Source organism: Oryctolagus cuniculus, chromosome 14 (assembly GCF_051225735.1).
Source record: "Oryctolagus cuniculus isolate XC-2025 breed Fujian yellow rabbit chromosome 14, ASM5122573v1, whole genome shotgun sequence".
NCBI lineage: Eukaryota > Metazoa > Chordata > Mammalia > Lagomorpha > Leporidae > Oryctolagus > Oryctolagus cuniculus.
In genome coordinates, this window is record NC_142880.1 from 19414674 (window position 1) to 19427791 (window position 13118).

The 13118-nt window shown below is 51.6% G+C and overlaps 1 protein-coding gene across 1 annotated transcript in view; it reads left to right on the forward strand.

Moving 5' to 3' along the window:
- Positions 1-13118, forward strand: part of CAST (calpastatin) — a 67574-nt gene that overhangs the window by 28681 nt on the left and 25775 nt on the right. Inside the window, 8 exon segments of the mRNA NM_001082270.1 lie at positions 1024-1107; positions 4873-4941; positions 7041-7139; positions 9269-9349; positions 9915-9953; positions 10127-10225; positions 10656-10745; positions 11742-11843. Coding sequence (NP_001075739.1) covers positions 1024-1107; positions 4873-4941; positions 7041-7139; positions 9269-9349; positions 9915-9953; positions 10127-10225; positions 10656-10745; positions 11742-11843 — 663 coding nt within the window.

Genomic DNA, 13118 nt, shown 5'->3' on the forward strand with positions numbered 1-13118 from the left:
TGGGAATCCTGGGAGGGAGGCTGCCCCCCCAGACCCCTCTGCACTTGGGCCAGGGGAAGGGTGCCCTGCTTCATCTGGGTCTCCAAGTGGAAGTCTACAAGGTTTTAGAGGCTTGCAGAGGGAGAGAAGAGCTTACGGGCTCCCAGTCGGGGATTGATTGCACAGTTCCACAGTTAACTGTCTAGAAGAGCTTTCTCCCTGAGCAGCCATGGGAGGGAGCGGGTAGGCCTGTAGGCCTGCTTCACCAGGGTCTGCATGCCAAGCCCACACACCTGTGCATCCACGTGTGTCTATTGCTTGTTTGGCTTACAGTGGTATTAACGTTATTTTTTTAAAGGTGTCTTTATTTGAAAGGCAGAGTGGCAGAGAGGGGAACAGAGAAAGATTTTCCATCCACTGTTTCTTTGCCCAAGTGGCCACAATGGCCAGAGCTGGACCAGACTAATGTCAGGAGCTTCTTCCAGGTCTCCTACGTGGGTCGCAGGGGCCCAGGCACTTTGGCCATCTTCTGCTCCTTTCTCAGGAGCATTAGCAGGGAGCTGGATCGGAAGCAGAGCAGCTGGGACTGGAACTTGTACTCTGTTACAGCATACTGGTATCATAAACGGTGGTTGAACCCACTGCTTCACAACACTGGCCCTAAGAATTATTTTTAATTGCCAGGAATTAAAATCAGAATATTTTTTCACATAGGATCCTAACTTCTAGCTTCTCTTGACGTGGACTATCTAGCAACAGTGGGCTCACATGGCTGCATTTGGCTGGAGCCACCACACCTGGTGTTTGTGCTAGTTTTACCACAGTGCCTTCTCGGCCTGAAACACCTGTTCACGTTCCCTGCACGGTCCCTGTCCAGCATCACGTGGTCCCCAGCATTGTAAGAAATGCAGCGGAAGCCAGTAAACCTCTCTCTCCCATTGTGTCCCCCGGGCAGACTGGCAGGTGTTGGTGACATTTGAAACTCGCCAGCTGGGTAACAGTCACTCAGACTTAGCCTTGTCCATACTCCGTCCCCACTCCTAGACTAAACCACAGGACACAAAGCCCGCTGGTGGGAAGAGCGTCGCTGCTGGGACGACGGCAGCACCTGGCAAAGCAGGCGACCCGGTGAGTAGTGAGGCAGTGGAGATGTTCACACGGCGCGTGGACCCGGATACCTTATCTGCTGTTGCTGGGCAGCGCTTAGAGCCGAAGCTTTATCAGCACCATGCATTTAAAGGGCATGGAGTGGATAAGACGTCCGCATGATTTTCAGATTCCAATGGGCAGTAAACACTTACTGAGCGCTGGCCAGGGGCCAGGATGAGGCCTTCCGTCCACACCGAGAGTCGGGGCGCGAGCTGGCTCAGATCCGGCCTCTCGTGCGTCTGGGGGTACTAAATAAAGCAAGTGAGACTCCCATGAGCGCGCGAGTCGGCATTCCTCTCGCCTTCAGCCTTGACCCCAGCCATGTCGATTCTAGAGAATCGCCTTGCGTAGTGACGTCAGCACGGTTTCCCAGGAGGCCCCGCAAGCCCTTCCAGAGCATGCGCCGTGCGCGTTGGGCCCATCGGTCCCCGTGTGGGAGGAGCGGCTTCGCCCCCGGGGCTGGGCACGTGAGGTGCACGCCTTGGCCTGGTGAGAAGACGGAAATGGAAGTGAGGGGAAGCATGAATACTGACGCATAGTCCCGCCTAGTGTAGCAGGGATGAGGGGACGCATAGTCCCGCCTAATGTAGCGGGGACGTGTCCCCCCCGCCACAAGCCCGATGCTGAGGGAAGTCCTGGGAGAAGGGGCAGTCGGCACGTGTTCCTGGAGCATCAGGGTCCCCTGCACACCTCATTGTGTCTGCACTAATGCAGATCGCCTTAAAGACGAGCATTTTTACAAAACATGCCAAATGAAAATGCCCAGCATAAAGATGCTGCTACAGATCTCTTGTTTCCTGGCACCCTCTCTTCATGTGATGAATGGGTGGAAAAATGGATGCTTTTAGACAGAGGATTGGCTATGCTAGAATAGATTTTAAAATGCGAAAAATGAAATTTAAGGTATAAATCAGCCGGTATTTTTTTATGTCTGGTTTCACGTTTTGTTTTCATTTTATTTGGAAGCAGAGGGGCGGAGAGAGAATGGAGGAGGGGACCAGGCAGAGATCTTCAATCCGCTTGTTCACTCCCCAAATGTCTGCAACAGCCAAGGCTAGGCCAGGCCAAAGCCGGGAGCCTGGAACTCCCATTTGGGTGGCAAAGACCCAAATGCTCGAGCCATCATCTGCTGCCTCCCCGCGTGCACATTAGCAATCGGCTGGGCCAGAGCCAAGGAGTCAGAACTCAACCTGGGCCCCCAGGACAGGGTGCAGGCATTCCAAGGGGCAGCGTAACTACTGCACCATATACCTGCCCCCTTCAGGAAGTTTTTAAATTTTCATTTTATTTGAAAAGCATAGAGGTAGGTAGACAAAGAACTTGGATCACTCCCCAGATAGCCACAGCAACCAAGGCTGGACCAGGACAAAGCCGTGAGTCCCAGAACTCAATTCAGGTGTGCCACATGGGTGGCAGGTACCCAAGTACCTGCGCCAACGTCTGCCTCCCAAGGTGTGCGTTAGCAGGAAGCTGGATCAGAAGCAGGGACTTGAATCGGGCACTGCTGTATGGGATGCAGGATTCCCAGGTGACGTCCTAACTGCTGGCCCCAAACGACTGCCCCACGTGAGCCGGGGTTGTCGGCGGAAGCTGAAGGGTAAAACCCAGAGAGGGCTTGTGTAGAATTCTGTTGTGCGCTCACTTGGCCAGAGCTCGTGGCAAATCATTTCACTTTTCTTGCCTGGGATTCTTCTGCCGTTCCGTAGGATTGATCAGCTCTGCCTCATTTCCGTGCCCAGTGTGCTTGAAGCCCGACAGCTAACTCTGCAGGATGTGCTGGCTTAAAGCCAGTCCACCTTGGCACGGGGAGAAGACAGTAGCGGTGGCACTGTCACTCAAGGCAGACTAGCAAGGCCCCCACGGGGACCTGTTGGGTGAGACGGGAGGGTTTCCATCTGATCCAGGGGCTCCACCAAGGCCTTGAGAAAGCAGCTCCAGGATGGAAGGAGCCCTGTAGGATGCAGGCTTGCAAACACGATGGAGGTGTTGAAAGGTTTAGGATGTGTTCTGGGCCCAAGGTGTGTTCTAGCACTGGGGGTGGTGCGTGGTGGGGCCACAGGAGCAGAAAGATGGGGGAAGGCGCTGAGGAGTTAGTGCAGGTAGAGCTTCAGCTGCCGAGATGCTAGAGAGCGAATGGAGTGATGCCCCTGGAACCGCTGCAGTGGGAGCCGGGTGGACCTGGGGCGGCCGAGGCCAGGGTTGGGTGGGTGAGTTGTCAGTCAGTCCATTAGCCTGCATTAGAGCTGTGATGGGCAAGAGGCGCTAAAGGGGTACAGTCTTGAGGTTTGGGGAAGCAATTGGCCAACTTGGGCAAATGCCAAGTAAAATCTAATCTGGGGCCAGAGTCAGGTGGAACTGGCTTGGTCAACCTCTGCTAAGACAAGGGAGGCACCCTGGGTATGAAATTTAAGGAGGAGCTCAAAGTCAGGTTTGTGCATGTGCCAGGTGAGTATGTGAGAGTCGGCGCCTCCTTAAATTGTGAGCCCACACCTTCAGTCCCGCCTGTGAGTCCCTGCTCACATTTGACAGGCGGACAGAAGAGGAATTTGGGAGAAAGTTCAGTATATCTGATCCTGGACAGGCTGAATTGAAGTGTTAGACGTGTCCAGAGATTTTTCAGATTTATTTATTTGAAAGGCAGAATTAGGAAGAGAGAATGAGATCATCCATCTGCTGGCTCACTCCCCAAATGGCCTCAAAGGCCTGGGCTGGGCCAGGAGCTTCTTCCGGGTCTCCCATGTGGGTCACAGGTGCCCAAGTACTTGGGTCATCCTCCACTGCTTTCCCAGGCACATTAGCAGGGAGCTGAATCAGAAAAGTGGTGCTCCCGGGAGTTGAACCCATATGGGATGCTGGCACTGCGGGCCACGGCTTTAGCCGCCAGGTCGCAATGCCAGCCCCACCCCCCCAAGAAAGGTGTTTGGTAAGGCAATTAAAATATTGCCATGGGAACCAAATGGGAAGGCCCTGGAGAGGAAGGGAAAAAGGCTGAGCAAGCAAAGGGAGGGGCGAGGTGGGGAGAGCAGCTGAGCAGGCACATGTGTGAGCTGGCGGGCGGTGCTTTGCATCATGCAGCCTCAGGCTGGAGGGTGAAGGGTGGGGTGTGCCCTGCATTATCGGCATCGCAGTCCCAGCAGTCACTTCTTCAGCACTTAACTAAGGAGCAGGTCCTTAGGTATTGCTTACTAGCAAGTGCCGGACCCTGGTTTCCATGCACATCATTTACCGATTCATTTAGGTAGTCCTCCCAGTGCCTCAGGGAGGTGGGGTTCTCTTCCTTGCAGTGAAACCAAGGTGTAGCAGCAGCGCCTGCCAGGGGCTCGGGCAGCCACGTGTGTCCTGGTGGGTGTACAGACCTGGAGGCTTGAGGTGCGGGGGCAGACAGTCAGACGGTAACAGCCAGAAGTGGCAGCGACAGGGAGGATTCGTGGATGCTGCCAAGACTGGCCGTGTGCCCTGGAAAAGAACATGAAAACACGCCAGTCGTGCATTACGGTTTGGGCTGGGTCCCTTACTGTGTGATCTGGGAGAAGTTACTTAGTCTCTCTGAGCCCTGCTTCCCGCCTCCCTTTTCCAGCAATTCTGGGAAAGGATGCAAAGCCTACAGCATGGAGTTGGGCAGAGCAGGTGTTCAGTGGACGACCAGGACCAGTGCTCTGATCCTGTAACTTTGTTGTCAGTTACACCATCGTACTGAGTATTTAAGATATGCAAAGTTTTCCTTTCTTTCTAATCTCCCGCCAGAAGAAAGAAAAGAAGTCATTACCTGCTGCTGCTCTAGCTGAACCGAAGCCTGACGAACCGTCTGGAAAGGTAGGCAGAGAGCAGAGAACCTCGGGTGTCCCTATCCTCCGCGTGCTCTGTATTCATTGCATTCTGACATCTGGCAGGCAGGCCGCACCAGGGGGCCCTTAAAGACCATTTTCACAAACTGTTGTTCCAGGCTACTGTGACCAGGCTGAAGTGTGGTTTCCACACAGACATTTTGTGTTATAACCACAACTCTGGCTTTATCCCGTGCTGTTTACCGTCATCAGGGACATGGTCCCCCGTTCTAAGTCCTGAAACCTCAGCCCCCTTGTCTCCTGCCGGTACAGCTTCTCTAGCCACTGCTAGTGCTAAGGAACCCCAAAATCCTCTTACTCTGAAATTCCCGCAAGTCTCGGATTTCGCATTCCACCTGGCACACCCACAGCTGGGTGAGTCCGAAGATTATTGCAGGATCGAGAACTCAGACGCTGTAAACGACCCTTTGTCATCGAGTCACAACACGGCATGTAGACTCCTGTTCACAAAGAACCAGTCCTAGGCTTTCTCTCTCTCATCACTAGGGTTTCGGCCCATTGTGACGGAAGCAACTGCCAGTTCTAAGTCTCCACACCTCTTTCAGGTCCTTTCTGTTTCGTGAACATCTTCACGGAGCAAGTGAGCAAAAGATCATAAACAATACAAAGCAATACATTTTTAAAGATATTTCCTTATTGGCCGGCGCCATGGCTCAATAGGCTAATCCTCCACCTAGCGGCGCTGACACACCAGGTTCTAGTCCCGGTCGGGGCGCTGGATTCTTTCCCCGGTTGCCCCTCTTCCAGGCCAGCTCTCTGCTCTGGCCCAGGAAGGCAGTGGAGGATGACCCAAGTGCTTGGGCCCTGCACCCCATGGGAGACCAGGAGAAGCACCTGGCTCCTGCCTTCAGATCAGCTTGGTGCACCAGCCGCAGTGTGCCGGCCGTGGCGGCCATTGGAGGGTGAACCAACGGCAAAAGGAAGACCTTTCTCTCTGTCTCTCTCTCACTGTCCACTCTGCCTGTCAAATTTTTTTTCTGTATTGACAGAATGATGGGGGGGGGGTTTCCATCTGCTGGTTCACCCCCACCCCCAAGTGGCTGCAACAGCTGGGGTTGGTACAAGCCGGAAACCAGGAACCCTGCACACCATGCAGGTCTCCCACGTGGGTGCAGGGGCCTAAGCATTTGAGCCATCCTCTGTGTTTGAACTGTCCAAAGAAAGATTTTTATGATTTATTTATTTTAAAGGCAGAGTTAGGGAGAGAGGCGCATTAGTAGCAAGCTGGATCTGAAGTAGAACAGCCAGGGCTCACATCGGTGCTCCAATATGGGATGCCGGTGTCGCAGGCAGGGCCTTAACCACCCCTGTGCCACAGTGCTGGCCCCAGCAATCCTTTTGTGGTTTATTTATTATTTGGGAGTCCGAGTTACAGAACGAGAGGGAGAGACAGATCTTCCATCCATTGGTTCACTCTACAGCATCCGGGGCTGAATGAGGCCTACCAGGAGCTTCATCAGGGTCTCCCACATGAGCACTAGGGGCCCAAGCACTTGGGCCAACTTCTGCTTTTCCCAGGCCATTTGAGCTGGACCAGAAGTGGAACAACTGGGACACGAGCCAGCACCCATATGGGGTGCCAACATTGCAAGCAGCAACTTAACCCACTATACCACAATGCCAGTCCCAGCAGCCCATTTTTTAAGGCATTATGTTTGGAAGAGGTGCTGCATTGAGCTTTATTGGGATTCTTGGTATAAAACTCTGGACAACTGTTGATGAGCAGCAAATGAGAAAGATTCTTCCTATTGATTATAGCAACATGGCCATACTTCCTTGAGCTCACTTTCTTTTCTCTTTTTACTGCTAGTTCACTAGACTGGCAGCTGTCTATTGAGCTTATGCATTTGTTGATGTAGTTGTTGCCTGCAGACTTGTTTTGTCTTTCCAACCCAGAATGTGTACTCTGAGGCTTGAATACCAAGGGTCTGTGAGAGACCGTCTCTTACCTGTTGTGTGAGTGATTTTGGAGTCTGGTATTTTGCTACATGGAAAGGGTTTTTTTTGTAGTTAAACGTGAGGTGTGCATGACATAGCACTGAGCTCCCTGCTGTGTGTCTCTTCCAGTCAGGCATGGATGCTGCTTTGGATGACTTAATAGACACTTTGGGAGAGCCCAGCGAAACCCAAGAAGATTCCACAGCTTACACCGGACCAGAAATTTCAGTATGTGGTCTTGGTATCTATAAGAATTCGTACTCGGTGGTCAGGAGAACGAAGACCGTGATGGCTGCAAAGGCTTAGTTTTCTGAGCGCAAGATTTCGGTGCAGTGGACTTGACAATGTGTTGACTCCCAGATGTTTGCCGTTTTATGACTGGAGTTAATTTTGATTTCTCTGATTACAACCCTCAGTTCCTCCCTGTTCCTAATTCTTAAAAAGGTGGGAAATAGTATCTTCCCCAGTATTAAGAAGACACATCATGGACTCGATCAAAACTTTTGCAACAGATAAACAAAGGATTTGTTTCTAGAATTTTTTTTAAAAAAGAGGAAGATAACAGAAAATTAGAACTTGATTGGTAAACAAGTAAAATAATAATCTTCCTGTTTATGAGGCAAGTGATATGAAAACAGAAACCACTTTGCACTCACCAGGCTGATAAGACTGAAAGTCTGACAGTTGCGGATTGCTGGTGTGCTGGTGGGTGATGAAGACATGCATCCCCTTAACAAGGATGTCTGCCGTGGGCGGGGGAGGGAGCGCTGGGAGGGAGCCTTGCCCAGGGGGGCGGCATCACGAGAACAAATGAGACACTGGAACCGATTTGGTCCAGAGGATAGGATATCCCAGTGCTCTATCGTGCATAAAATTGATTATTCATGGAGCAACATGGCTATGTTAGAAAAACCTAGTTATGAATAAAAGGTAATAGTGATAGTGATAGTAATGGGTAATTGGTACAGTATGATAACTGTTGATGTAGCATTTGAAGGTATACAGAGTAGTGCCATCTGTCTATGGGATACCTACAGATGTAATGAATGTTTGTGCTCAACTGTACATGGAAGGATACGATATGGTTAAAGTTCAGGGCAATGGCTGATGGGGTAGAAGGAGGAGGAATGAAGAGAGGGAAGAGATGTACAATTTGGGACATGCTCAAGCTGACTTGCCCCAAATGGTAGAGTTAGAAACATACCAGGGGACTCCAATTTAATCCCATCAAGGTGGCATGTACCAATGCCATCTCACCAGTCCAAGTGATCAATTTCTGTTCACAATTGATCATAATGAAAGGACTAAGAGTCAAAGGGAGCACATAAACAAGTCTAGTACCTGCTAATACTAACCGATAGAATAAATAAAGGGGAGAGTGATCCAACATGGGAAGCGAGATACTCAGCAGACTCATAGAATGGCGGATGTCCTAAACAGCACTCTGGCCTCAGAATCAGCCCTAAAGCCATTCCAATCTGGCTGAAAAGCCCATGAGAGTATTTCAGGCATGGAAAGCCAAGACACTCTGGCAAAAAAAAAAAAAAATTTTTTTTTTTTTTTATCAATTCCCAACTTGACTCTCACTGGGATTAAACATGACAATAGGTCTGATCTGATTTCATCATCATTTAAAAAATCATCTATTATTTTTCACTTTATGTTTCTGTGTGGTTGAAAACTGTTAATCTTTACTTAATGTATGCTAAACTGATCTTCTGTATATAAAGAGAATCGAAAATGAATCCTCATGTGAATGGGATGGGAGAGGGAGTGGGAAAGGGGAGGGTTGCGGGTGGGAGGGACGTTATGGGGGGGAAGCCATTGTAATCCATAAGCCGTACTTGGGAAATTTATATTCATTAAATAAAAGTTAAAAAAAAAAAGGAGGAGGAATGGATTAGAGCTAAGCAGGAGACGTCAGCGCTGTGACTTTTCCCCCCCTGAGGTACTGAGTAGGAAATAACTGGATCTGATCGTATTGGTGCTGGGGAGATACAGAAGTTTGTGTTGTTAACTGTCCCTTTGGATGTACTAGGAACATTAGAATGAAAATACTTAATATATCTTTAATAAAGGAATCAACTTTAGTGTTTAGACTACTTCTGGCCCTCTGTCAGGTTACGTAATATTTAACTCATAATCCATATGTGGATTAAATGGTGGATATTTGTGTAAACTTAGAATTTCAGAATTTTCTATTGAATTCATAATGACTTTTATTTCTGTTTCATCTCAGTAGTTTCATAAATTAATGAAGGGATAGTGCTTTGGCTTTAGACTGCTCAGATAATAGGCTCAGTTAATTGATCCTTTACCACCCCTACATGTATGATTTTTTTTTTTTTTCCTTCCAGGATCCAATGAGTTCCACCTACATAGAAGAACTGGGTAAAAGAGAAGTTACAATTCCTCCAAAATACAGGGAACTTCTGGAGGTAAGTCTTATTTGACTATTTCCTTTTTGGAATATAATCTCATTCCAGTGTCTTCACAGGTTTGAACATTTAGAAAATACGTGTGCTATATACATAATAAAATAGAACGTGAAGCTCGGTCCTGGGGTGAGGTGCAGAGGTCTGAGGGAGGGAAGAGTCCTGTCTCTCCCTGGTGGAGGCTCAGGGCCAGAGTCCCGGTGTCTGGAGGGTTAGCGCCGCCTCTGGGATGCAAGGGAGGGATCCTGCAGGTCTCGCTCTTGGCTGTGTCTCCTCACATCCTCTTCCGCTCTACACACTCCCAGGTCTAGATTTCTCCTTTTCACAAGGGCTGTACCTCTGTGGGCTAGGGCCTGCCCTGAAGACCCTACCTTTGCTTGGTAACCCCTACAAAGGCCCTCTACGCAGTAGGGTTTCCTTCTGAGATAGGAGTCAGGATGTTAGCATGGGGATTTGGGGTGGGCTGGGGTTGGGGGACACAGTTCGACCCATCATGCGCTGGGCAGTGCCTTCTGCCAATCACAGGGATCAAGTCTGCCTTCTAAATGTCTCAAATTATTTGTTTCAGAAAAAAACAGGGGTTGCGGGGCCACCTCCAGACTCCGTGGTGAGTTGACGTGAATGTCTTTCCTGTCTCTGGTTGGAGGAGCAGGGCTGTCACTTCCGGGGGTGGGGGTGGGGGTGGGGGGGGCGGGGTTGGTGACGGAGGGAGGCCGCTTGCCTTTGCTGGGCTCCCAGCGTGCTTTCCCGCTGGTAAGTCCCGGGTGCTTGTGTCTTTAGACACCCTTGGGCCCCGACGATGCCATCGACGCCCTGTCGTCTGACTTCACCTGCAGCTCTCCCGTGGCCAGTGGGAAGGAAGCCGGGAAGGAGGCAGCGGTGAGGAGAACATGTTAGAAACCGTCTTGTGTGGGGCCGGCGCTGTGGCATAGTGGGCTGGGCCTCTGCCTACAGCGCCTCGTCCTATACGGGTTCCAGTTCATGTCCCGGCTGCTCGCCTCCCGATCCAGCTCTCTGCTGTGGCCTGGGAGGGCAGTGGAGGATGACCCAAGTACTTGGGCCCTGCACCCAGCCTGGGGACCCAGGGGAAGCTTCTAGTTTCAGGTCCGCTCAGTTCCGGCCGTTGTGGCTGTTTGCTGGGGTGAACCTTTCTGTCTCTCCCTCTCTCTGACTCTGTCTCTCAAATAAAAAAAGGTCTTAAACACAAGAAGAGAAAACAATGCTGCACTTCAAAGTGGTGACAGCTTATTCGTCCTGCTCCCATCCTCCTTCCCTGTAAAGCTGATCTTTGCTGTTTTTTATTCTCCAGAAATCTGCAGGAGAAGTTTTGGAAGCTGAGTCGGCCAAAGTCATGAGAGCTGCAGCCCCACCCCAGGAGAAGAAGAGAAAGGTGGAGGAGGTATAAATAATCCTTCCCTTGCAAACAGCCTGACGGTGCCGCTTTGGCCCAAGCCCAGTGGTGCTTTTCCCAGGAGCACCGTGGGCGCGTTCGGTCTACTGTGGACGTGGTATCGATCGCCTTCCCGCAAGCCTGCGTGTTTCTGTAAAGCACGTGTCAATGATGTAAGCCTAGGGTTCTCTGTTCCACCCCCCGGGGTGCTCTCGCCCTCACAGCACGCAGAACAGCAAAGACCAGACAAGTGGCACCTTTGGAACGTAAAGCCCAGTCTCCTAGGAGAGGGGGAGCCCCACAAATGACTGGAGGGTGTCGTCCCAACTGCCTCTGCCCTCTCAGCCACAGTCAACTGTGACCAAATTCTCAGAAATCCTCGGAGGAGGAAGTGAGCCCCACCTGCAGGCGGTCCAGATCAGCGCTGCTCCCGCCTCCCTCTCCGGGAGGGGACAGTGTTATCTGGTTCTGTCTGGCCTGCTGGGGGAGCAGGGCGGAGCTGTGGTGAGCGTCACGCCCCTCAGAGCGCCAGCTCCTGCACCCGTCAGCCCCTGCGTCCTGGGAGGAGAGGGGGCCGCGTGGGGCTTCCCCGCTGCCTGGGCTGGGCTGCCTGGCCAGGGGACAGGGTTTCTTAAGGATGGATTTTTAGAGAAAGGAAACTTGAGGTAGTGAAAGTTTACGACTTGCAGCTCTTACTCTGAGAGTGCTTTGCAGTCATTCGGTTGTGGGTATAGTTACACTTCTGGCTTGCTAAGTACGGGGTGACGTGTACCCAGGGAGCACTGTCACTCAGTAGAGACCTGTCCTGTCTTCAGTTTTCACTCTCCGGTAAGTTCTTTCTCCTTTCTTCTTCGAAGAAACTCGCCCTCCCAAAGTTCTTGCCCCACCCACGGCTCGCCTCCTGTTTTTCAAGTGTGTATTTCACAGAGAAGTCGGCGCATCATTCGGGCCCAGGAGATATTCTCTGTTTTTCATGCACGGCATTTGTGTGTGTGTTTTTAACAGGATGCAATGAGCGACCAAGCACTTGAGGCTCTGTCGGCTTCGCTGGGCACCCGGATGGCAGAACCTGAGCTGGATCTGAGCTCCATCAAGGAAGTGGCCGAGGTACTGATCCTGGAGTCGTGTTCCGAGCATGTGGGTCTGCCGGTCTCAGGACTGCGCGCCTTCTGCATGTGTGCACGGCTTCTGCACAGCTGTTCTCTCAGAGCTGTCAGATGAACTCCCCTTCCCTCCGCCGTACTTTCTAAGTCTGAGCTTAGCTGTTTGTTGCTGGGTGGTGAGCAACCAACAGGCATATCTGAGTGCTCATCTTGTAACGTGTCTAGAGCTCCGGTGTTTAAAATGAACACCCAACTACTTTGTCGGAGCTTAAATGACACCTGACTCAAGCAGATAACGGGAGGCAGAGGCCTGGTAGAAGTGTGGTCTCTGCATTTTCCCATGGTTTCTGGGAGCTCAGTAAGAAGGAGGCCATGCAAAAGGAGGGAGGATCCTTCATCTGGAAGCGGGAGGAAAGAGGTGGAAATAGAATGGCTCTTAACTGGAGCTCCTGCACATTTCTAGAAGATGCTAATGAGTGTCTGTCTCTGAGATCCTTTGAAAGGCAGAACAGCAGTGGGGGAGGGGAGAGGGAGAGAGAGCTCTTCCATCCGCTCGTTCACTCTCCAGGTGGCCACAACAGCCAGGGTCTGGGCCAGGCCAGAGCCTGGAACTCAGTCCTTATCTTTCACATAGGTATAGGGGCTGCGCCCTTGGGCCATCCTCCGCTGCTTTCCTGGCACAGTTAGCAGGGAGCTGGATCATAAGCGGAGCAGCCAAGACTTGAACCAGAGCTCCCATGTATGATGCTGGCACCGCAAGCGACCTCTTGACCTGCTGGCCTACAACACCAGCCACTACCCTCGGAGATCTTAAGCCCTCTGAGCCAAAGCAAGCTTGTGTCCGGTGTAGCGGAGTTTTTATATGAAGTCAGTTTCTGTAGAATTTTCAGCTTGGTCCTCCAGCGGCAGAAAGAGGTGCTTGTGTCTGACGAGGGAGTGTCAGAGGCAGGTGGCAGCTAGAAACATGACCTGGAATCCTCAGGAGCCCCCCAGCCCCATCAGCTAGGAGGGGGGAGGTGGCCAGTGTTGCTGTCACAGTGCTCCCACCTCTGCTGTCACTTCCTGTTCCGCTTCGTTGCCATGGAGGAAGGGGGACCACCCTCACCCGGTGCAGCTCTCCCTAGTCTGGAACTGCCCTGGTCCAGGATGGGCCAGTTTGTGTCGTCGACGTTCCTGGAGGGCTCCCCGGCCAGGGTGTGGAGCGAGAAGCTCTGTGACGGAGAGCACACGGGAGCAGGGGAAGCCGTCTCTGTCCACCAGGACCAAGTAATGTGCCCAG